Below are 26631 nucleotides of genomic sequence, written 5' to 3' on the forward strand. Positions count from 1 at the left end.
CACATGCCCCATGATCACACACCTCTCTTAGGGCATTGCTTGCCTGTTTGGCTGCAACACTGCAACACCACAGCCGTAAAAACCATCTGCTTAAAATAAATCTTAAAAAACCCAGGTATTTTTTCCTTCCATTGGGATAAAAGAAAAAAAATATATATTTACTGGCAGATGAGCTTCTTTCTAAATGGGAACAGAGAGACAGAATGCTCCTTTATATTTATGAAGCTTCCTTCGCATTGTGTAAATGTGCACTTGCAGTGTAATCATGAGTTTTCCATCATTAGCAGCATGATCTTAGTAGTTAAAAGAACCCTAGTAAATAACACAACACTGGAAGGTTCCCACAAAGAAGAACCTATTTAGATAATTAAGGAATCTTTATGGTATGAGCACCTTCATGTCACAGCAAATTGTAAGATAGTAGATAACACTACCAAAAAAGTCCTGAAAGCTTGCAAACCTGCAAACTAGAACTGGGTTTTCTTTCACATAAGCTTGCACTAGGAGGTGGGAATAGAGGGGGTGGGAATAAGAGGAAGAAAGGTTGAAGAGTTCACCTTGATGTAAAATCACAGAATGGACCTTAAACCCCCCTGCCATGGGCAGGGACACCTTCCACTAGACCAGGTTGCTCAAAGCCCTGTCCAACCTGGCCTTGAACACTGTCAGGGATGGGGCAGCCACAGCTTCTCTGGGCAGCTTGTTCCAGTGTCTCACCACCCTCACAGTGAAGATGTTCTTCTGAATAGCTAATCTAAATCTACTCTTTTTCAATTTAAAGCATCCTCTTTTGCTATCCCTACCTGCCCTTATAGAAAGTCCCTCTCCAGCTTTCCTGTCAATCCCCTTTAGGTACTGGAAGCTGCTCTAAGGTGTTCCCAGAGCCTTCTCTTCTCCAGGCTGAACAAACCCCGCTCTCTCAGCCTGTCTTCATAGGAGAGGTGCTCCAGCCCTCTGATCATCCTCATGGCCCTCCTCTGGACTCGCTCCAACAGGTCCACATCCTTCTTATGTTGGGGCCCTAGAGCTGAATGCAGTAGTAAACCATTGATGCTAAATAAACCATCATTTCTTTGGAAACCTTAAGTTTTTTCTAAGTTGTTTTTGGTTTTTTGGTTGGTTTGGGGGGGATTTTTTGTTTGGGTTTTTTTTCTTTTTTTTTTTTTTAATCAATATAATGGGATATACTTGAGTTGCAGATTAAGTAAAAACGAAGACTGTCTCCAACAAACATATTACTGATGGAAGAACAAAGGTTGAAAACAAGGTCTAAATCATCTTTCTGAGAAGCTTGAAACTTCACCAGTTTCATCTATGAAATCTACTTTCTAAAATGGAAGAACAGAATAAGGATAAGATAGTCAACAAATTACATCACAGAGATTGAAAGCAATCTAGTGAGCCTGCACTAGCTTATCCCATTGTATACAGAAAAGTACTAGGTGTCAAGATATCACAGAAAACAGTTTAGATCTTGCTAGCCTAACAGAATAAAAATACATTGATTGATGTTTTGGATAAGGAAGAACAAACCAACCCACCACCCCCAAACCAAAAAAACAAATCACAAAATAACTTCTTATCTCAGTCGTTTACCCAGTAGCTCTGCCACTTTTGGGGATAGTGAAAAACGGCAAACCATTGCCAACTCCCAGCATTCCTTTATGAGCCTCCACACATCTTCATTAGAACTTCAATGGAAAAGCCTACTTCATATGGTTTTGTGACCACCTGCCCTGGCCATTTATGCAGCCAGTTGTCCACTCAACACAATTAATGAAGTACTGATATAGTCTAATAAGGTGATAAATTTCAGGTTAAATTTATGTTTTAAATGACAGAACCTGCTAAAAATTATTCGATGTTTTACTCATCTCTGTGAGTTAAAATGGAGGAAGCACATAATGACACCAGTTAGAACCCTAGAAAATAGAACAGGCACGTTTTTGTCAAGTTGCTTTTGCAAGTATATAGAAATTTTTTAAGCCAACTTACTTCAAATTCTTGCATTCCAAAACTCCTGTGGCTTGTCAGGGAACACAATAAGATGAACTCCATGTTAATTAGTTAAAACATCCCCACAAAACTGTAAGTACTGAAGTGTGCTACAGCCTTGACTAAGAATTTTTTCTATATTAAATATCTCTCAAAGTTTTTTGCCAAGTAAGATAGAACACAGACAATTTCATATTCTAAAGAAAAAAAAGACACAATACTTGTCCATTTGGCGTCAAGAATAAATTGCTGCATAAGTGACAATTTCAGTGAATTTTTATAAACCCTTTTTAGAGCAGAAATGTTTTTCAAAGCAGTTGAGCAAGCTAGTTTCTTACCACAATTTGTCTACTAAAAAAAGTAAGAGGCCTATTAGTCTTTGATTTTAACAGTTCTTCGGGGTCTTGGAACATTCAGAAGACAGCTCAGTCATGCTTCCATGAAATAACTGTTTTGATTACATCATGCTTGCTCATTACAAGTTTTCATTTTAGACATTAGGACATAGCAGTAAACCCATGGCTCTTCCCAGTGGATTTATGAAGGTGAAGATGGCTCAGACAGGAGTCGTCCCTGCTTTACACCATCCCAAGTCCTTAGCTAAATTGCCATTTGCTTCATGCACACTCATTTCCCTCCACATCGTGATTTGTATTTGGCATGACGTCTTTATGCCTAAGCTTGTAATGTTTTCACAGAAACTCTGGTCTAAACCTCAAGATTCATCTATTTGGTACCTGCATTGTCAGTAACATCGTACTGCATTTTTGCATATTTTAGATATGTCACAGCAAATATCCCCTTGTGCTGGTGTGAAAAAAAAAAGTCTACTTCTTGCTACAGATGTGCAGCAGCATTGACTGTATCAGTAAACAGCATTCAGCTATAGGTAATCCAGAAAACTCAGAAAAGTCAATGGTAGGAAAATACTTTTTCTACTTTTTCAACTAAGTATTTAAGTAAATGCCTATCATCCCCAAAAGATTTTTAATTGTTAGAGACGTTAAAAGTTCAGCTCCACAAAGGAAGGTCAGTATCTAGTCCGGGTTAACTCCAAGAATCAAGGATGATAAACCAGTTAATTGTCTTTTTACTGCTTAAATAATTTCTTATACTGGAGTTCTGGAATGCAATGGATAGATGAATACTACAGTAGCTCCCCCTGCTGATGAAAGAGTCTTCTTGTATATTACTCATGTATTGGCAAATATCACCTTCAGCCACGAAAATAGATGAAAAATTGGCATTTTACGACTTAAATTGCCAGACCAATCTGAGACCAAATTATAACCTTTTGGCATCCGAGCTGACTTCAGATAAAACAAGACATCCCGAGACTCACTTTTCAGGGTGGAAGAGGTGAATTAAGTGGGTCAAGACCTTTTTACCACTATGCTATTCCCCCAAAGCAGCCCACCCCTAACCATTCGTTTTTTCTTATCTGATGGTATAAAATACGTTAAACATTAACCCCAACCAAATATCAATTCCTGTTCAGCAAATAAGATTTATAATCTTTATTGTTTACTTACATATAATAAATATAATACAGAACAAAAACATCACACCCATTGATTGTATTACACAGGCTGTTCATCAAAACACATTACATTTTCTTTTCATGAGCCCTTTTGTAGGGTTTTGGTATTGGATATTAAGAATTTCAATTTCTAAACCTATCGACACAAAAACAATCTTCCAATTTTCACCTTTACACATTTCAAGTTTCACATATATACTGGTTTCGTTAGAAACACATAAGCACTGTTCAATATTTGCAATACAGGCCTGTAATTTCCATTCATTAGGTCTCTATTAATATAGAAAATTTAAAAATAATTAATAGCTTAAATCTGATTTTAATTAAAAATACTTATTCTATATTTCTCATTTAACTGACACCCCCTGAAAATGAAGTGACAGGACAAAGACACTCTGGGCAAAAGCCCATGTTCATTTTTAAAAAACAAAGGGTAAAAGTTCTGGTACTTGCTTCACCTCTGTAATTCTGGCATAAGGAAGGAATCCATTTGGTATAAAGAGGGGAAAAAAAACAGAATGCCTTTCTGAGGAGACATGCATCTTCATTTCAGATTTACTAGTGCCATCCTGCCGTTTTCTTGGCTTAAAATCGCTGCATCAAGCCATGATTATATGTTTTTCCCTGCATGAATATACTTATCATTAAATGGAAATTAGATAAAAATGCTACTTTTCTTTGTTTATCAAAAATAGATCAAGGCTTAACACACTCTGAAATCAGGTATTTAAGCACAAATGCAATACACATCAGCAATTCACATCCTGGTCTCACTAGGGAAAATGGTTAAAATATTATGTTTAAGAGATGCTTCATAGAGAATATACACCTGGAACTAGCCGTGCTCTCAGAATATCTGAATTAACAGCAAACAGTACAGACTTCATGCAAACAAAAGTTTTCTTCGGTTGAAAGTTCTTCAGTTAAAGCAGCTTTTACTTTAAAAGTGTTATTCAGAATTCACTGAAATTTAGCACAAAATGTAATGCCAAGACGACCATCAAAACTACTAACAGTTGGTTTTCTGCATCTCTTCATGCACGCTAGCTCAAGAAGTTTCATAAATCAACCTTCATAAACAAATCAGGAAAGTTTCATGAACAATTTTTGTTTTACTAATACTCACTCCAAAGAGAACTTTCACAAACTTTAAATCATTACAAGGACCCCTTCAGCTGTACAGTGCTGACATTGCATAGCACGCTCATTACATTTCTCTAATTCCGCTCAGATAACACCAACTTGAACAACTGGCTGAGCTTTCAATAGAGTTTTGTGTGAACAGCCTCTCACAATCTTCAGTTAATAGAGCACTCACTTGCAACTGGATGGTACGTGGGGCTTTTACACACTTCACAAAAAACCTCAAAACCCTCAACCTAAAACCCCCAAAATACAGACAAGAAACTCCTTAGTATGTACACTTGCTAAATAGAATGTTTTTCCACGTGTTTTTTGATTTTCTTTCCCCTACAATCACAAGACTTAATTTAAGCATTCCAGTTCAATATGGAATTATTTAAAACACCTACTTTCTGTATTTGCTGAAGATCAGAGAGATCAATCCAATACACTATTGACTAAGCACTTCCTGTATGTAGCTGGGCTATGTAAGATATTACCCTGACAATTTTACAGCTGATCCCATGTGCTGCCCAGGAAGATTATTTTCAATGAAGATTTTTGTTTTGGTTTAAAGTGTTTGGTTCTTTTTCTTCTCTCGTAGGGAAGGGATACTGCTTGGCTGGAAAGCCCCTGCTCTTCCCCTGGCTAGGGAAAAAGAAGGAGACTCTAAAAATATTTTAGAAGTTATTCAGGTAGAGGAACTCGTTTAATTGGCATGCAGAAGGTCAGATTTAGGTAGAAGCATCACCTATAACACAGAAAAGGAAGAAAAGACTTATGGGCTAACAATATCAGTAATATATTGAAGGATATCCCTAATGAAAACACAGTAATTCGCATATAATAAAATATTTTCTATGCTAAATCGCTAATTTCCTCAGCTTGCTAAGTAAGGAATCTGGTGTTGGTTGGTTTAAAAAAAAAAAAAAAAAAAAAAAAGGAAAAAAGGCGGAAAAACTGCTGGAACATATGTGAGGAACTACAGAAACATCCCTGAATTCTTATTTCTGAGCCATTCCAGTATCCAGTCATATTTCTTCTGTGGAACATATACAAAATTTGTGCACCTTCCCTGACAAAACACTCAAAAGTTCATTAAAAAAAGAACACTAGATGCAACTTTATAAACGGAGATGCAGCTAAAGAACTCTGCGCTTGTAGAACCGAACAGTTGCTTTATACAAAATTCCTCAGAGAAAAGCCTTTTACGCTTTTTAAAAGCAGGGTATGAAAACCAGATGAAATTGTGGATGCGTTCCACATCACAGGCGGCATTCTGGAAAGTATGGTAACCTACTAGTACTGGATGTAACAACGCAATATTTCAGGGGAGAGTGAGAACACAGGTAACCAAGTAGAGGCACATTTGTGTGTTAGATTTGTGTTCTATGTTAAATTTCTAACAATATAGAGAACTAGGACAGCCAAATACAATTACAGTAGCTTTACCAAGAGAGGAAAGGAAATGTCCCATTGCATGCTTTGCCAACTGAATGTAAATGGAAATGTCAAATCAGAAATCATTAAGAGGAAGTTGATCCTCAAGGCTAATGACTATGACCACATATTCTAGTGGATTCTAGAAGAAAGTTCTTCTAGAAGTATAACTAAGTGGTTAACACTTCTTGTACTGCTGATTTAAAAGAGAAGTCATGTAGCTAAACAAACTTGCCTTCTAAATAATTAAGCTGTATGCTGGCTATAGGGAAATATTTTTTGTGACCAGTTACAGTAGTATGCTTACAATTTTACCAGAATTAAAATCCCTCAGATTTATATTACTGAAGTCTTAAAGCAAACCACTCCAAATGTATTCTGCAGACAGAAATACTGCAAAGGCATAAAGGTCAACCTGACTGCAGAGTTTCTTTTCAATAAAGTTTTACTTTATTAATGCTGTCTATGACTCTCATGGGCTTTGGATCAAATCCCAGTCTAGCCAAAGCAGCTTTACTGGAAAAACAAACAAAAATCTCCAAAGTGAACAGACTTCATTTATGTCATTAAATTTTTACGAATAAATTTACGTCAGAAGATTTATACTGGTACTTTACCCTAGATTCAGATTATGAATTGGTATTGCCTAACTTTGAAAGTTAATGTCATGTCACTGTCATGCCGTAAGTGCAACTTCAAAATCAGCAGTATAACTATTAATTTATATGGTGCATAGTACAACAAAGTAAAAACTACACCCAAATTGCAGCATCAGTTTAGAATGGATTTTTGTCCAAAAAGTAATGAAGGATTGGCCAGAGTGTATTTTATTGTCACCTTTAAACACTCTTAACATTCATATAACACCTGGCAAGTATAAAAGAGTTCAACATGAAAGTTACATGACAGAAATGTTTGAGTGAAACCTGAAAATGTTTGTAACAATGTTATAAGCAGGAATTGGTTATCAGCTCTCATAACACATGGCATCATCCATATTTCCGTGAGAAATCATGCCCTGCAATGATCATGTAAAACAAAATACAGCATTAATGCAATCCTGGATTTTATAGAAAAATGAAAAAATAATAATAATTTAAAAAAACCCCAACAACCAAACATGCATAACAACTGTTTATGAACCAACACTTAAATGCCACTATTAAATTGCAGACACTACATATGACAGCCATAACAGAAATGGTAACTAACTCAAAACTTAACCCAAATAAAGAAAATTGATTAGAAGTATCATTCTACAGTTAGCCATATAACTGAACATTGTGATACTAATATTATTTTTTGTTTCTTGATTTTTGAGTATACCACTTCTTAACTTCATTTAGAAACACACAAACACACTCTGCCTTATTGAGGCCCATTTTCATACGAAATTTGAAAGTGTGTCCATAAACATACCCCATGTCTAAAGTTTAACTGTTTTTCCCCCTCCTCTGACAGCTTGGCTTAGCTCATTCCCTAAAATAGGAGGCTTAGCTAATTTCCCTAAGATAGGATTTTTTAATAGGGAATAGGAATGATGACATTCAACACAAAGAGAGATGGAACCAAGAATTACAAAGAAATCATTTTACAACCTTACTTAAAGCAATCATAGCTGTGATTAGCAATACCTAGGCACAATGGGTATTGTGAAACAGAATGACAATTATCACAGCACACACCAAGAGAAGTAATTTGCAGGGACTCCTATTTTTGCTAGTTCATTACAAGGAGGTATGCAATGCATATACCAGCATACCAGGTCAAGTATCACATGCAGCACCATGGTTTATCCTTCAAAGAATACTCCTGCTTAACACCGTATTTCCACAAAACACTTTAACACCACCACAGTGAGATAACCAGGCAGTGCCTTAGCCTTAGTCTCCCTGCTTCTGAGTTTCAGTGTGCAATCTGCTCCAGCCCAGCTCCACAACAAGCCAAATCAGCCACATACTACAGCCCCCACCTCCTTATATGCATTTCCACAGGCAAAAAGCCAACAAGCATGATGCAATGCACACTGGGCAACAGAAACATAAGGCCCTCAGTGTCTTCAGTGGCATTCCTGGGCCACATATTTTAAGTAACTGTCAAGTACTGATGTAACATGTATTTCAGTTCTTTCCCGAATTAGTAATACATCTACAGCAGCACCTTGTAGCGAACACATTTTCAGCATGACTGAAACCTGACAGAAAATGGCCAGAAAAACTGAAATCCTTTTTCCCCTTTGTTGTGGAGTGCAGTACACAGTATATGTAACTATGCAAGACTCACCAGAACCCTAAAAGCAAAGGCATGCTATGTGGCATTTGGCAAATTATCATCATTTCCTCCATGTATAAAACCCAAACAGTTCCAAAACCTCAATCACACACACAGAAGAAATTGTTGGTTGTCTCACAAGATTACAGGAATTAGTTCAACTGTTTGACAGAGCAACACATGTAGTATTCATTTTCCATTTTGTAGGCATGGGAAATCACTGTTCCTTAAGCATCTAATGACATTCCAAGAAATGCTTGAGATAAAAATTCATTATTTTTTTTAAACTGCATGTGCTTCCTACAAGAAATAAATCAGAATAAAGACATTGCCAAATTGAAACAGTAAGAGCGGTGATAATTTATGCTAGTGCACAGGGATAAAGCATTTACAAGAGAGCTCCTTCTCATTCCAGGTGTGTCATGAGAAAGAAAAACCCAGCATGTCTCCGTTATGTCAGAAGTACCTGAGAATCAAAGCTAAATCTCTTATGCATTTACCAAGCACCCATTAGAGAGCTACGCAATTTACATTTCAAATTAGACATTATATTTATAAAATATTCTTGTACTAAAAGTCACAAGATTTTATAGAAAAAACCTCATCACATTCTATTAAATGCAGGAACAATGTTACGTGTCATAGCTTCTGTAATTAAAACTGTAACACATTTCTTGTAACTACAGGGGCACTACTGTTTAAAAATCCTTTCTGGAAAGACAGTTTACTTTGTTTCTTACTTTTTAAAGATCTGTAATTTAATTCAAAAGGACTGCCCAAGCTATCTAGTGCCATGATTCCATGATTAAAATATTTGATATTAAAAAAAAAAAAAAAAAAAAAGTTAAACACACTTTTGTTAAAAACAAGAAACAGCAGAAAGGCCCTAACTTTGAGTTTACTCAACATTCTTCAATATACCTGGGGTCAGAGAAAGACGAGTATTTTCTTAGTACTTACACTACTTATTACCTCTTAAACTAATGAATAGTGGAAGTTGACAGAACTCATATACATGGCAGACTATGACGATCTTTCACTTTAAAGCCATGAACCTTAGGAAAAATATGAACAGCAATTGCTCATTACACATTGCTCCAATTCTATCAGTATGACCAATTTCAAAAAAATGGTACTAGAATATTCCGCTAAAAATACTGCAATTGCGCATCCAAAAGCAAACTGTTTTCCCAGGCTTAGTTTGCTGATGCCACAAGTCCTGACTGATTCTAATTTGTAATTAATGCCTGGTATTATACATTTGGTATGATTTCATTGAAACACATCATTAATTAAAAACAGACATTAACTTTTTATTGCAAGTAGGCCTTAACATTACTTCTTGGAAAAAAAGTTGAAGTTAACATTTTCTAATTTGCCATAACTTAGGGCAAAAAAAAAAAATCCTAAAAAAAAATTAAAAATTATCCCCAAACCAAACAACTACGGAAACTGCACTTACAAGAAAAAAAAAAAAAAAAAATCCCTGAAAATTTGACCAAAGTCAAATGCAAACTTAGTTCTACATATTGCACTTTCCACCCCTCTACTCTTAGGGTTTGGAAATTGAAAAGTGACATTTCACAAAATGCCTACTAAATGCAATAAAATTTTGTTTGTTTGGGGTTTGGGGGGAGGTTTCTGTGGTTGATTTTTGTTTGTTTGTTTGTTTGCTTTGTTTTGTTGGGGTTTTTTTACTTCCTATTTCAGGTGTCCAAAGAAAGATGTACTATCTCATCTTCAAGAGATGCCTCAGATTACTGAAACTTGAAGTGTAATTCAATATTAAAAATTGGAAGAAGAATTTTGATAAAGGTGCAATATTTTACCAGAATAGTCCCCAGGTTCATTTTTCCTTCCTTCTCTACTTGCAGATTTTTACATTAAATTGTAGCTCCTGCTAATCAGTCCTTCTAAATGTACAGTTAAGTGTTTCATCTTGTGTAGTAGTTTTATCACCAAAACACCAAAATTTCTTTTGGAAGGATAATTTCCAAGTGTCGAAATATGAAAAGGCATTTCTTTTATGTCATTCTTCTGTATTTGTGTGCAAAGACATTAGAAGTACCCTACATTATTAATAATCTTGCTACATGGAAGAGAATACTGTTGGCTGAAAATCCATCCTCCATCAATAATAAGAAAATTAAATCCATCAAAAGCCAAAATGAACTTCTATGTGTGTCTTATATGCCAGAAGTTGGAAAATGGCATTGACTCATCTTAAATATTCCTGAATATAATTAGTCATAACTTTTCAGAATAAAATAGGACAGAAGCACTGCACTGGAAGGAAGATAACAGTTTATAAGGAAAATTATCAGGTTTAGAATAAATTTATTAATGCAACTGTGGTTGGGGGAGGGGAAAAACCAATGCAGACACCTTTATCTTCCAGAGTGTTCAGCAAATTACTGTAGTGCCAACCCACTGACTGAAAACTTTCACAATTAATTTGGTCTCTTTTAGAACTTGGCAGCTATACGCATGAAAATGTTCAAATTTAGTTTTCCGTGTAAGGTAACTGGGAATAAGAATGGATTACAGAATCAGTCTGTTTAACACAAACATGGATTTTGAGAATGTACACCCAAATGTACTGTAATTTCTAATATTTTACCATTCACTAAAATTTTAAACATTCCAGACTGTTAGGTAGCAAAAGATTTTTAAACATCAGTGCCTATTGCCATTACGATTCTTCTTAAAATGGCATAATACAATATATATGTAGTGTTCCAGGACCGTACAAAGATCCTGCCTTAATAATTACAAGAATGCACTTAATAAATTATTTTTCTATTTTCTTCTATTAATATGCAAATAGTTTATACAACATAAAAAAGTTAATTTGTACCTACTACAGGTAACATATCTATTCAGCTTTTCATCTGAAAGCCCGTAACACTTGATGACTTGCAAACTTATTTACATAACTCATTTGAAAGTATTTTTTAAAAATAATATTGTCCAGCATTTAACAAAATTGTGAGTTAAAGAAAGAAAGAAATCACTTTAACAGCATTTGTTTTCTTGATTCTTGATTTTGTCAAGTGACTTCATGAGCTCTGTGTTATAAGGCAAGTTGGTTGCTCTGATAGACTGACTCTGTATGGTGATAGGCCTGTAGTAAATTTGTTCATTTATAAAACTAGATGAAAGCAAGAAAGAGGAAAAGGTTAGAGTTTCAAAAGAACTGAAACTCCTCATTTTTACTACAAATTCAGAATAGGCACTGGAACATGATTCCTTAGGGACTTTTCCAGAAGATTGTCTTTTCACTGGGCATCATCATTCCATTTTTAAACTAAGGAAGAAAAAAAAAAAAAAAAAAAAAAAAAAAAGGAAAAATTATCAGGGCTACATAATTAAAGATTACCAAAAAAGGAATCTCCATATGTATTTGTTTCATAGTAAAAATAACTAACTTCTGTGTCTTAAACTTAAGACATCACAAATTACTGTTTTGGTTAGAATATTTTTAATTTCATTATCAGATTTAAGCAACATTGGAAAATGAAAATATACTTCTCATCATGTAATTCTGCATGTGTTATTTGAAAACTAAAGCCCTGAAGCATAGGGCTGAGTTCCCTAAACTACGTCTATCCTTATGGTCCTAGACAGTATCAACAAATCATGTAATGTGTCTGTTAGAGGTTTGCATAACTGCCTCAGAGAGGGGTATTTTGTGAACTCCCTAGCTATTCTAGTCTAGTTTCCCTATCCTTATCACAAGAAATAATTTTCCCTAACATTTAATGCAATTTAACAGCTTAATTCTTGTCAACCACATACACAAAGACCCCTTTGCATTTTCTAGAGCCATAATGATTAAGTCTGGCAATGTCTTCTAAACTTCCTTAAACGTCGATGTTTTTCCATGAACAGCAGTAGCCCAAACTGAGACCTCAATAGCATTAAAAAGAGAGTGAAATAATTACTTCATACCTCCTCTGTACACAACACCCATACCAGAAAGTTATATGCCTCTTCTGGTTTACCGATTCATGTCCAGTTTTCAATGAACATTGTAATACTCTTAAGTAAAAAAAACTACTCTACATTTCAAAACCACTGACCAAGAATTGCATCAAGGTGAGAATAATGCTTGGCGATAAATAATAATAATTTTGAAGATACCCTTCAAAACTCTGTCTATCAATATGGCACAGGATTAACTGTATGCTCTGTAAATCTTTACCTTTCTCTGCATTGTTTGAAGTTTATTAAACATACCTTTCATTTATGAACAGCAACCATCTCCATCTTGTGAAACACTATGCATAGGAATGAGACTTTCACACTGCTCGTTTTCTTCTGGCATTCTTAAAAGAAATAAAAATACTTGAAGTTATACAGTAATATTAAATTGGTTGTTATGAAGCCAATGTAAGCACTAAGTATGCTAGTTGTTCGAACTACAACCATTAAAACCATACAAAGACCCTCAACTTCATAAAAGTATACTCAAATTGCACGATTTTAACTGCTTGTTCTGGGTATGACAGTTACCACAGAGGCATTAAGGTGAAAAAAGAACACTGACAGCCACTAGGAAACTTCTTTTAAAATGTGAACAGACTCCACCTCTTCCCATTTTTTGAGCATTACATAGGTTAATAAGTGGATTGGCAAATACTACTATTAAGAAATTAGTACACCTGAATACACCTGAATATAAAATTAGATTAAAATAAATACTGTATGAGTAATGTGGCTTAGAAAAGAGTATGACATACTGGAAAGGCTAAAGAAGAGACAGGATTATACTTTGTGACTGTCCTACCTCTGAATTCGATGTTTTCTACAAATAAAGGCAAAAATTCTTCTGATTCCCACCATCACTGGATCCCAGTTGTTGTAGTGACATAAGAGAGTTGCAATGAAAAAAGAAAAAAATACAGGTACTGCCCCTGCAAAAAATAACCAGGAAAACTGCACCTGGAATTAAAACACAAACATCAGTCACTCAATAGTCTAAAAAAAAAAAAAAACACACCACACATCACATACTATATATTTGGGATAATTATTACTGTAAGTTTGAGATGCAGTTTCAGTTCTTTTAAAGTGGGAGTTATTTGGTACAATTTCTATAGCCACTGCTACTTCTAATAAATGATTAACCTTTCATGTAAAGATCTGTGCTTTACAATGGAACATACTGTTTGCACCATGGTGCGGATGAAGACTGCCATTTCCAGTAGCCTCAATTTGAGGTTTTAGCTGTCTGACTGGTACCAGCAAGAAAGTCCCTTAGACACTTCAAAAATCCTTTCACCTGAAAGATTTGTGCACTTGTTTATTCACTATGAATATACTGTCACTAAGTGGTAACTGCTGAAATCAATGCATACAGAAAGACTGCTACTGGAAATTTTTAAATAAATAATAAAAAAAAATAGGTAGGGCATGTTATTTGCCCAATTTATACTAAACTCTACTTGTAGCTATACTAGTATTTTATCTACTACTATGCTCAGAAGTGATCATCTGACACTGTTTAAAACTTAAAATTATAGAAAAGTAGAGGGTGGTGAGGCACTGGTACAGGTTGCCCAGAGCAGCAGTGGCTGCCCCATCCCTGGCAGTGTCCAAGGCCAGGTTGGACGGAGCTTTGAGCAACCTGGTGTAGTGGAAGATGTCCCTGCCCCTGAGACACCATGATCTTTAAGGCCACTTCCAACCCAAACTATTCTGTGATTCTAAATCAAGGATGCAAGAACTGGCCTCTGAAACGCCTTTGAGGCCAACAGAGCAATGAACCATGAACGTGGCTCCCCCTTGTGGGGAAAATCTCCAAAGTTGAAGACTGGAGAAAAAAGGGTACGGATTTGATACCTAGCACTGATGCTCATTCTTAAAAATCTAATAAACTGCAGTTTTAAGAGCTTTATATTATCCTTACTGATTTCTAATAGAAATTCCTAAACACATAAGTTACCAAAAGGAATATTCAAGTATTTCTTAACAATTTGGATGTAATTTCTTAAGATTCTGATTTGTCACACTATTACAGAATAATTAATACCCAGAAAGTTAATAATTATGTATATTATAAGATACAGACATACTTGTACAAATACACTTGTACAAACTACCTTAAATTCTACAGGAATTTGCCTTTAGAGTCACTCATTTGTGCTTTTACTACTACCAATTTCCAAAAAAAAAAAAAAAAAAAAAACCACACCCAAAAAAAAAAAAACAAACAAAAAAAAAAAAGGATTTTCCATACCCTCAAATGTATAAGGAGCAGCCACAAGCTAAAAGCATCAAAGAGATAGGAAAGTAGAAACTCAGACAGTAAGTACATAACAGCTGCTGGAAGAAGGAAGGACAACAGAAATGTAGAATGCATATATGAATCAGAAAAGGAACAAAAAAGAGAAGGAACCCCCAACCCCTCCCTGATTACTCTCCTGCATATGGCAAGATGTAAGAAGCATCAGCTAATGGCCAGCTTCATAAAATCAATCAGGCTCTATATTTGCATTGAGAAAGAGACCAAGCAGCCTTTTCAAACAGAGATAGAAAAATTACAAGGAGCAGAAGGCAGCAAGTACATGGAACACAAACTCCAGAAGGAACCAAGTGGCAGCAAAGAATTGTGGATGAAACGGATGAGGCATGAAGATTCAGATCATGAAAGATGTTGCCAGCACATAAACTGGGACAACACAGGAAGTGGAAGATTTAAAACAAGAAATAGGAAACGAGCAAATATTAGGTGTACAGAAAGTTAGATTGATAGCTAGCTACATTTGTGGGGCTTTTTTGTTTGCTTATAAATAGCAATAATATAAATAAAAATTGGAGGGACTCTAATAGTGACAAACTATAAAAATGAGTTAATGTAACTTGTCCTTGTATTACCAACATCCACTGAAAGTCATCCAGCAGAGCTTTAAAGATATTTCTGGTAGTTCAAATGCCTCAATATTGCATGAGTACATGAAGAATAAATTAACTTTGAAAGATCCGGACCCTGTGCTTACTCAGCCTAGACATTAAGTTGTGTACTGAGAATTAGAAAAGCATATTCCACTTTTCAATGTATTCCAGAAGAAAGTTTAGAAGAATCACTTCAGAAGACAAGATACATATATTGATATACGTATCTATATATACACACACATGTCTAAAAATGTATTTGCATGAATACAAGTATATACATATAAAATATGTATTAATGCACACACATATATATGCACACACACAAAAGGCTCAGGTTTTGCTACCAGCATCAGCTCACACCTAAACCTTATTCCATCTCACTAAAGTGGATTTTTGGGGGAGAAGTCTATGGATCTTTTTTTCCCTTGTTTCCTTAGTGGCTATCATTAGTTATTTACTTTCCTATTTAATTTATGCCCCAGGCGTATGTTGCAGATAAACAGCAACACAAGTACAGTTATCTTACCAACAAATGCTTACCAACAAATGCTTTATTACTGCTGGAATCACTGCAAGGATTTGCTGTATTTCCACGCTGAATATTCAGCTAGTACTAATATAAAATATACTGTATCTCACATGTTAGTTACACAAGTATTTATTCAGGGTCTGACTCTTTTTATTTTCCAATTTGACTTTCCTTTTTTTATTTTTATTCTTTTATTTTTCAGATTTATTTTCCAAAATCCACACTGACATTAAGTAAATGACCTCAATTTAAAGCAGAAAAAAAACCCCAAACAAAACCCCCAACAAACAAGCAAAGGAACCAAACAAAAACCCAATCAATCAAACAACAAAAAAAAGACCCTAATAATTGCATGCTTGAAGTATATGCTAATCATTATTCACATTAAATTAAGAATTTTATATTCCTTGCACTGATTAAATATTAAATTCGAGTATTCAAAGTTAGAGTTGAAATTCATAATTAAATATTTAAAACTGAGAATTCTATCCCACCAGCATGAGAACAAAAAGTATCCATACAGCTTGAGAAGTATTTTAAACTGACTTCATACTAGTTCTTTTCTAAACTCATATTATCAGATTCTTTTCTTTCTTTACATGCAAGGTTTTCCACAGCTTTTACCTCAATACCAGTGAAACTAGACTAACCTGAAGGAGGACAGTTAAATGGAAGCCTAATGTCTGCATGAATCTAGTAATGTGCAATTAAGCCTTGTAGCTTCTACTTTCCTTTGTGGTAAATCTACAGGTTTTTGGTTTTGTCATTGATTGAGTATCTTCAAGATAGGCAGTCTATAACAATTCTGTAATTGTAAAGGTATTAAGTGGTACTGTACTTGCAGCTCTTGTTTAATTCTGAAAAGCACCTGCTCAAGGTAAAACATTTGGCCAGGCACTGCTGATGGGTACTTTTCATACAAGCTGCATCTTAATCACATATATTTAAGTGTGCAAGTGCAATTTTGCAAATGCAAGATTACTGTAACTGTCAATATCAAGACATTATTAAAAAGCAATGGAAGTAAACTACTGTTCATTGTATATATCGTTAAAAATAACACCACTATTTAATTCAAAGAAATTCTGTTAATAATGCTCAGAACTTGGTAAGTACATTACCTTTTGCATGCACATGTCAGCTATTATGGACAGAGGTATTGTAAGGCTTAGCGCAAGTGTGCCTATCAGTGATGAGGTAAGAAAGCAGCCCCTAAAAGACAATTCAAAAATATATTAATAAAGAGGTCTTATTTAAAAGTTAAAATACAACTAAAGTAATACAAACTGCAGAAGACATTTATTCAAGCCTGTTAGATATTGTTTGTTTTAATAATCAAAAATTGAGATACCCACACGCCATCATAAACCTGTAAAACTGCTTAGAATTCTTAACTGGACTCCAGATGTCTTCTGGAGTGAGGTTTGATTCCCACACAAATCTTTTGAGATGATGGAAAATTCACTACCTCACATGTAGTGACTCCACCTAGAAAAATCTGCATTTTGTTTCCATTTTGAAATAGTTTAATACCATCTTATAGCAATTAAATATGTTTTGCCCCTGTCTGGTTAATTAAAAAAGAAAGGCTACTGATGTCTAGAAATCCTATCCAAAAAGAAAAAAAATTTTACAGCAGACAAATTCTTAACAAACCACGCTTTTCAAATCTCACTCTAAAATACAACCTTGAAACCATTCTTCAGAGTCTCAGTAAGACTCTCTGCATTCGTCAGAGCCTCATAATATCTCCCAAGCAGGAACTAAGTCTTTAGGCTTCACTAAACCACTGAGCCACACAAAGCCATTATAATTTATTTAAATGACAGAACAACAAAACGACATGCATGACAGAGTAGTACTCAAACAGCCACAGAATACTGACCCTTTTTCCCAAATTTCTTTGCAAGTCTTATTTAGTTTGCAAATGACTGATTTACTGAAGGTTTTTTTAAATTAAAAAAAATAAAAATAAATAAAATTCAAAGTATATGTAGGACAGAGTTCAGACCATAAATGAGCTCTCAGTATCATATTGTCATATAAACCTAATCATCTATAAATACAACATGACTACTCTGAGCCATTTGAATACCAAGTGAAGAGCATAACATTCAATACAAAACACTGCAATTCCCGTTTTACGGCCAACCAAGTCAAAAGTTACCAAGCATAGTGAGGCTTGTTAGCAAATACTCCTCCATGAGATAGACTACCATATGAAGAAAATAAATACAAAGGGGTATCTACCCAATTCAAATCAGTAATGCCCACTTATTTCAAGTCAGCCTCTTATTTCAAAGGCACCAAAAATTTATTTTATAAGATAAAGACAACTCTCATCTTTGGCAAGTACTGAAAACAGTACCAGCTGTGCTTTTGTGTGGAACTGTAATCAGTCCTGCACACAGCTAATCTTAAAGAAGATGAACTCTCGTAGTTGCAATTTTTGGTAGAATTCTGGAATTTGTTTTTTTACTTTCTCATTCTTTACTCTGATTACTGTAAAAATTAAACAGATGCAGCATCATTAAAGTGCTATTTTAATTCACCTCACAGAAGATTGTTAATACCTTTTAAACACAAAGATTTGAACACACATTTGGAAAACATTTTCTAGAACATGACTTCATGCACGTATTTCTCTAATTAAACTGGAAGAGTTTAATTGGAGAAATACATGCAAACCAAACCAGTAGGCCCTCCATAAGACTGACTTTCAGCCAACCAAAATTACCAGTTCAGGTATTTGAAATCACTTTGCATGTTCAGTGTCCTTAAAGCAAAGAAAAACATATGCAGATGAGAAAGGAACAGAACAGAAACAAAGCAATTTAAATACTCCGCATTTTTGCAAACTTCCTTCCCAATATTCTAAATCTCCTTCTATACCATAAGAGAATACCTCTGTACCTCTGCACTGACTACTTCTGAGTTAGAGCCATCCTGTCCACCAGCACACCATAAATGAATAAACAGTACAGAATCCAATGAAAACTTATCAGCAGAAAGAAAGAAAATTTAAATGTCACATCTGCCACCACACTGGCACTATGTCACTGGATGGAGTAAACAAATAGGTTAAATGATAATATTTACTTCCAAAGAAAGAGGACCATACTAGTGGCACACTGGGCAGCTAAAAAGGTGATGTCAGCACAAACTCTGAAATTAGTCCTAGTCCAAAATTCTAGGGAAAAGGAACCAGAAATAAAAATAGATCTTTGACTGGATCATCATTCTAAGTAATTACACAAATGGTATGCATACAAAAAGTCTATGCACACCCATGTACTTAACCCTATGCTAGTACTTGATTTTGGGATAAGAGCCAAGTTTGGCGGTTTGGGGGGTTTTAGGTTTTGGGGGTTTGTTCATTTGTTATTTTGCCTATGTTGAAATTGCACTTAACCTTTTTACTAACTGATAATGAAGTGTAGTCTCATCTTACAGGATGGCATTATCATCACAAAAATATTGAAGTTGCTAAGCCACTGTCCATCATATTCGAAAAATCCTGGCAGTCAGGTGAAGTTCCCGATGACTGGAAGAAGGGTAATATAACCCCCATTTTCAAGAAGGGGAAGGTGGAAGACCCGGGGAACTACAGACCAGTCAGTCTCACCTCTGTGCCTGGCAAAATCTTGGAACAGTTTCTCCTGGAAAACATGCTAAGGCACATGAAAAACAATGAGGTGGTTGGTGACAGCCAACATGGCTTCACTAAGGGGAAATCCTGCCTGACCAATTTGGTGGCCTTCTATGATGGAGCCACGGAACTGATGGACAGCGGCAGAGCAGTTGATGTCATCTACCTGGACTTGTGCAAAGCATTCGACACTGTCCCACATGACATCCTTGTCTCTAAATTGGAGAGACATCAATTTGATAGATGGACCACTCGGTGGATAAAAAACTGGCTCGATGGCCGCACGCAAAGAGTTGTGGTAAATGGCTCGATGTCCAGTTGGAAACCTGTGACGAGTGGTGTCCCTCAGGGATCGGTGTTGGGACCGGTCCTGTTCAACATCTTGGTCGGTGACATGGACAGTGGGATTGAGTGCGCCCTCAGCAAGTTTGCCGATGACACCAAGCTGTGTGGTTCGGTTGATACGCTGGAGGGAAGGGATGCCATCCAGAGGGACCTTGATACGCTTGTAAGGTGGGCCGATGCCAACCTTATGAAGTTTAACCAAGCCAAGTGTAAGGTCCTACCCCTGGGTCGGGGCAACCCCAGGCACTGCTACAGGCTGGGCAGAGAAGAGATTCAGAGCAGCCCTGCAGAAAAGGACTTGGGGGTGTTGGTTGACGAAAAGCTTAACATGAGCCGGCAGTGTGCGCTTGCAGCCCAGAAAGCCAACCGTATCCTGGGCTGCATCAAAAGAAGCGTGACCAGCAGGTCGAAGGAGGTGATCCTGCCCCTCTACTCTGCTCTTGTGAGACCCCACTTGGAGTACTGCGTACAGTTCTGGTGTCCTCAACATAAAAAGGACATGGAGCTGTTGGAGCGAGTCCAGAGGAGGGCCACGAGGATGATAAGAGGGCTGGAGCACCTTCCATATGAAGACAGGCTGAGAAAGTTGGGGCTGTTCAGCCTGGAGAAGAGAAAGCTGCATGGTGACCTCATAGCAGCCTTCCAGTATCTGAAGGGGGTCTACAAGGATGCTGGGGAGGGACTCTTCCTTAGGGACTGTAGTGGTAGGACAAGGGGTAATGGGTTCAAACTTAAACAGAGGAAGTTTAGATTAGATATAAGGAAGAAGTTCTTTACAGTGAGGGTGGTGAAGCACTGGAATGGGTTGCCCAGGGAGGTTGTGGATGCTCCATCCCTGGCGGTGTTCAAGGCCAGGTTGGACAGAGCCTTGAGCCACATGGTTTAGGGCAAGGTGTCCCTGCCCATGGCAGGGGGGTTGGAACTAGATGATATTAAGGTCCTTTCCAACCCTTACGATTCTATGATTCTATGATTCTATGATTCTGTCAAAAAACAAATTAAATTACACAGGACCATATACTTCAATGCACTTACAACTAAGACTGGTGTAAAAGTTTGCCAATGAACAAAAAATGTCATGATTAAATTTCCTAAACTTTAAACTTCTTCTGAAAGCAAAGCTAAACAAAACAAAAACAACACACACACAAAAAAAGCTTTCATAGAACTTTCAAGGAACTCCTCCTAGATCTTTCATTGTAGTACTGTCACACAACTTAGGACCCTAGAATAGATGTCTCCATTTCAGAGTAGCTATCCCATGAGGTTTTCCAGTCTCTCTACCACTGAGTTGAGAGCTCAAACATCAGGGGTTCTCAGGCAAAAGCTCACAAACTACCACACCTATTCAAAACTAGCACTAAAACTGACACTGTTCACTGAGTAACTGTATGGCACTGGAAGCATGTCTCTTTTTGGAAACTCTTCCTCAGTGTTTCCAGAGTAAAACAGGACTTGTAGAATTTTCTGCTACACCCCTATTTTAACTTAATGCTGGCCTAGAAGAAACTCAGACTTCCTGAATACTCTCAAGCCGGGAACCCTGCCTTACAAAACAGTTCTCTAGTAACACTGTTTCTAATAGCCAGGCAAAGATTTAAGTCTGCTACAGCTTTTGAACAGTTCATCTAGAAGTCTGATGTTCAATCCTCTGTTGATGACCTATGCAGACTATCACATAATTAAATTTCTAAAGAAAAGCTAGGCTAATTTAAGAACTGCCATATCTTCATGATTAATGCATTTTGATGAGATTTCTCACATTAAGTATTTGAAGATATAAACAAATTTGTCAGCTACAGAATACTGGATTCCAACTCATCCAACATGCACAAGGCCTTGCAAACTAAAGAATTGTTCAGACGGAAAATCATGTTGTCTCATTACTATTGCAACTCTGTACCACAAAGTCTTTTTGTCTCAAAATGTTAATTCTAGAATAAGCTGAGCAACATAGTATCTTAATAAATACTATAAGACCACATCACTTGCTTTTAAAAGTTCAGCTGTTGCTCTTAAACAGGACATTATGACATGATGACATCCTCTAACTCAAACTGCATACATGGACAGAAGAAAAATTTTAAAAGGCAGAAAACCCTACCGAGACAATTTGACATCTCAACATTTGAGAACACAGGTAAGAATTTCTGGGAAACATACAGAAAGCATGTATTACGTACCACAGCCAGAGAAATTCTGACAGAACTGTTCCGACAAGGCCATTAATAACAATGCACATCCATATCAGCTTATTGGGAAACTCAAACGCTTCAAACCCGGTATAGTGAAGCAGGAAAAACCCTGGCCACAGCAGCAACAGATTGAACAGCCCTACAAAACCTGAGTATAAAGATAGTATTAAGTAAATCACAATACATATCCTTTAATATAACTAAAACCTCAGCTAAATCATGCTATTTTGACAGCATGCATACATAAAAGCAGCAACAAAGCAAGATTTTAAATCAAAGTAAAGGAATATGAGAAACTTTACCTGAAATTCACAAACAACAATTACATCAGATATTTGCAGGTTTGGGAAAAAAGAAAGAAAGAAAAAAAAAAATAAAATCCATTGAGTCAAAGGCACTGTCTGCATTCCTACAGGTAGTGTTCTCTTTCATTGTTAAGACTGTAAAGAAGAAACAATTCACATAACCAGTCTCTGAGGTACTCATAACCACAGGAGGAATAGGCTTTTTCCACCTTCTTGGCTTTTCTGAGCTCCTTTACCACACCTATACAGTTCAGTGCCTGAAAGCAAACAATTTAATCAAACACTGAATTAAAACTTTCAATAGGGTTATTTTTAGTCTTACCAAAGAACATTGGTATGTCAAGTTTATCTTCTCTATCCACTTTCCTTTTGATCATTACTATGTACACAGCATACAGCATTGCTCCCACAAGAGACCAAAGGGAACCTGTAAAGATGAAAAAACCAGTCACTTCAGACATGCCAAACACATTATGCGCGCTAGCATCAACTCTCCTAAACATACATCTATTATAAAACTGTCAGAGGTAAATAATTTATTACAGAAGCTATTATATATGAAAAGCATGGAAAACTGCAGAAAACTCAAAAATGTAAATACTTTCCCAATTAAACTAAATACACAGGGAAGAAAAATCATTATAAATGTCCAGTTTCAGAAGTTGAAGCTAAAAAGGCAGATTGTCAAATGTTACACGAGTAAGAAATATACAGCTTGCTATGTCACCTACTGAGTATTGTTAAAAGATGGTACTTATCACTGCAGATTCTAGGATTAAAAAAAAAACCCAAGTAAATACCTATCGTATCTTTTCCAGCAGATTTCTCAGATCCAGAAAGGTTAACAAGTACCACACCACCAATGCTAGCAAAAAAGAAGGAATGCAAAACGTTACTTAAACCCAAGAAGTTGTTTTTTTCCTCCAAAGACATAAAAAAAAAAAAAAAAAAAAAAAAAAAGGAGAAAAATACAATAATACAGTTCTCTCTTTTGGTATTTTTAGTTAATCAAAATCCACTTCCGGAAAAGCCGAAGGGAGTTCTGTATTGCTAAGGCCTGATCCTAAGCTAAAACCAAACACATCAACCCCACTTTTAACTTCCTTGACCAATGCACTGGGCATTTAACGAAACAGGCTGACAACACAGTATCAAACCTCTTCCTTTTTTCCCCTGCATCTACACAAAAATAAAGACACCACAATTAAACAAGAAAGTAAGTCCACGTATTTCCAACAGAAACTTGATTAATCAAACTTCCTACAGGAGTATGAAATTCAATAATTGTTCACAATATGAAGTATTTAAACAGACTTAATTCACTTGTTCAATATATCTGTGAAACAAGGATTTTCTAAAAAGTGAAGCATATCATGCATTGTCACAGATACCATAGGTATAGCAGTTCTCTCACAGATTCAGGGAGTTTTTGACCAAATGTTCCAGCCCATTATCTTACCTTAAAATGACAGCTAATAATTTGGACAGGGTAAACCTATCTCCACTATTACTGGGAAAGACTGCAGCTAAGATTAAAGTGAAAAGCCCTGCAAAAGAAATTAAGAAGAGTTTATACAACCAAGTTTTGTTCCTATTTAGTTCAGGAAACTGCACAGACATTATTCTTCTTTCTTTTACACATACCTGTTTTAACTACTTGATCTTAGCATCCCTAACTTTTATTGGAACTACTATGAAACTAACACCTTGTGATATGAATCCTCAGGTGAGCCAATATAGGCTCAACTTTGAGAAAGGCTAGTCATATTAACAAAATAAACTGCAATAGCCTGAAAAGTCAGTGGGGGGGGGGAATTAAAAAAAAAAAAAAAAAATTACATAATTGTGCTTTTAAAACTGTTTTTTCAAACAACAAAAGTTACTTCTCAAAACATGGACTGTCACATAATTCAAACACTTTAGAGCTTGTATTAGAGCCTTGCATAAAACCTGTAAAGCAAGTGATATGCATAGTATTTAGGTGATTTAAGGTCCCTACCCATTTAAAGATCCCCAAACTCACTTAAACAAACAAACAAACAATAATGAACAAGAAGACTTTACTCTGAATTATACCTATTTTAATAAAAAGTCATACCAACTTTCCTTCAAACCTATTGCGCTTCCAACACAGAGCTTTAATACACAGACATAACTGCAGAAATACACACATGAACTTGAAAAATCAAAAAGCAGGGGAATCATGAGGATAGCCTAAGATTTTTAAATGCACATATTCAACAGCTTTAAGCCTTACTATTCACCCAAAACCACAGGTAAATGATTACATAAGTCCACTGTAACTAAAAAGATTTTTATGTTATAAACAGCCTTACAATGCACATCTGGTGGTGTAATAAAACTTACCAGAAGTTGACGACAGTATATTAACTATAGCAACCTGGGTATCTGACAGAGCTTCTTGGTAAGAGAAATTTGCCAAGAACCACTGGGAAAAAAGAAAATATTATTTTGTGATTATATGGATAGCAACAAGAGAGTTTAAGTTTCTCAGTGCAATAAAATCCTACTTAAAGAAAAAAAAAAAATCCAACTATTTATCCAAAAATAAAGTCAGAATGAGACTTTTACCTCAAAGAGATTTCTAACTTCTATTAAAGTGGCAGGTACATTAGAAGACAGAAGCAAAATTGGAACTGGCCCAAACCAACCACATTCAACTAAGTGTTTTATAATGAAGTAATATATTTAAGAACTTAAAAATAATTAAATAATTGAAATGACATTATAACAACTATTCTATAGCAACTAAAGATTCTTTTAAGGTGTTTTTCAAGCGCTTCGAGATTGTAACTGCACATTTCAGAGATACATGGGACATTTAGTCAGTCTAATGAGGTTTTTTTAGAGTACTTAAAACTGGCACACACCTCCAACCTAAAAAGCAAGCATAGTTTACACTCAACACCTGAAAAATATTTTGGAAAGATTCATGACTCTTAATTCCTCCCTAAAGGAATAAATGGCAAGTGTTTAATGATTTCTTGATTAAAATCTCCTTAATAAGATCTCAGATACATCTTCAAGGAAGTTACCACTCTCTAAAGTCTTAGATGGAAATATTTATACAGTCCAAGAAGAAACACATATATAGGTAGCAGCATTCACAAATTGCATAAACAGGATTTGTTTTGAACATGAGGAATCTACCCTAGAAATTCTAGATGTGTATATATACATATATATGTGTATATATATACCCAGACACACAGAATTTTAAATAATTTTTTAAAAAGCTATTTCATCCATCCAGAATCACTAATGAGTGGATTATTATTTTCTTGCTGCTGTATGCACATTCTTTATGTACACCACCATTTTCTGCTCCACAAATAAAATTTACTTCTTATTCTTCTTCTTATTATTCTTATTATTTCAAATGTTTAAAGAGCACTACTTCCTGAGGAAAAGCAGTGGTGGGTCCAGACTACATATAACCTATTCAGCAGTATCAGTGAAGCTACTTCTGGGAAAGCTATAACTGCTCTGCTCTCTATATTTTCACTGTCTCTCAAAAGTCATGCTACCATTACCTCTCTCTCCCCCTAGAACTCAGGCATGATGAAGAAACAGCAGCAACTAATGGATTCACAAGTAGATCTCTCAGCCCTCGATGGAGCTAAAGGACAATTATCTTTTCTTCATACTACTAGAGGGCACAATGCCACAGTGAGCCACGAGATAGTACTTTTTCTGTGATTGCCCAGAAAGAAGCCACAGTGATATTTACCCATTTCACATACTCTCACTGCGGCTACTAACAGTGTGCACATAATCCTAGGTTTTGCTGTACCAAACATACCCAACAGTGGACAACATGGCTCAAAAGCACAACTGACCTTACAGTTAACTACACAATCAGGATCTGTTTTTACTACCCTCCCTTTAAGAAGCTGCACCTTCATGTCCAACATGAGGAAAGTTTTAATGCTTATAGCGTATTTATAAAATGAAGCATAAAGAATACAAGTCATCTCAATACTGTTTCACTATTATTATACAAGTTTTAACTGCATCTATACTTAAGTCTTCTGAAAGAATGGAGCACATACCACAAAACAAAAGAAAAAGCTGATTTTTGCTACTTGAGTTGCAGTGAGTTTTCCTACAGTTTTTAATATTGATTCCTGGTCCTTAACCGCTGGATATGACATGCGAGACAACTTTGCTTCCAATGCATGGCTTGATGGCAGTTGTCGAATCTCCATAATATTACTGAACCTTACACGAGGCTTTTTGGGAGCTTAAGAAGAAAAGAGAAGGAAAAAAACCCAAGCTGCATATTATCATTAAACTTTTCAAGCCAACACAATATGCAA

The 26631-nt window shown here is 35.9% G+C and overlaps 1 protein-coding gene across 8 annotated transcripts in view; it reads right to left on the reverse strand.

Moving 5' to 3' along the window:
• Positions 1–3497: 3497 nt before the first annotated feature.
• Positions 3498–26631, reverse strand: part of SLC35F5 (solute carrier family 35 member F5) — a 38329-nt gene continuing 15195 nt past the window's right edge. For 6 of the 8 annotated variants that reach the window (XM_030485830.1, XM_030485824.1, XM_030485828.1 and 3 more), the window contains 10 exons: positions 26365–26555; positions 24659–24740; positions 23751–23838; positions 23092–23156; positions 22614–22718; positions 21975–22134; positions 16919–17009; positions 13158–13312; positions 12608–12696; positions 3498–11675 (listed from right to left, as the gene is read on the reverse strand). In XM_030485830.1, coding sequence (XP_030341690.1) covers positions 12615–12696; positions 13158–13312; positions 16919–17009; positions 21975–22134; positions 22614–22718; positions 23092–23156; positions 23751–23838; positions 24659–24740; positions 26365–26555 — 1019 coding nt within the window. In that variant the 3' untranslated portion in view covers positions 3498–11675; positions 12608–12614. Of the gene's footprint in view, positions 11676–12607; positions 12697–13157; positions 13313–16918; positions 17010–21895; positions 21942–21974; positions 22135–22613; positions 22719–23091; positions 23157–23750; positions 23839–24658; positions 24741–25713; positions 26006–26364; positions 26556–26631 lie in introns of those variants that run through there. The other 2 variants (XM_030485831.1, XM_030485832.1) reach the window with 2 other exon arrangements.

Source organism: Strigops habroptila, chromosome 5, assembly GCF_004027225.2.
Source record: "Strigops habroptila isolate Jane chromosome 5, bStrHab1.2.pri, whole genome shotgun sequence".
Taxonomy (NCBI): domain Eukaryota; kingdom Metazoa; phylum Chordata; class Aves; order Psittaciformes; family Psittacidae; genus Strigops; species Strigops habroptila.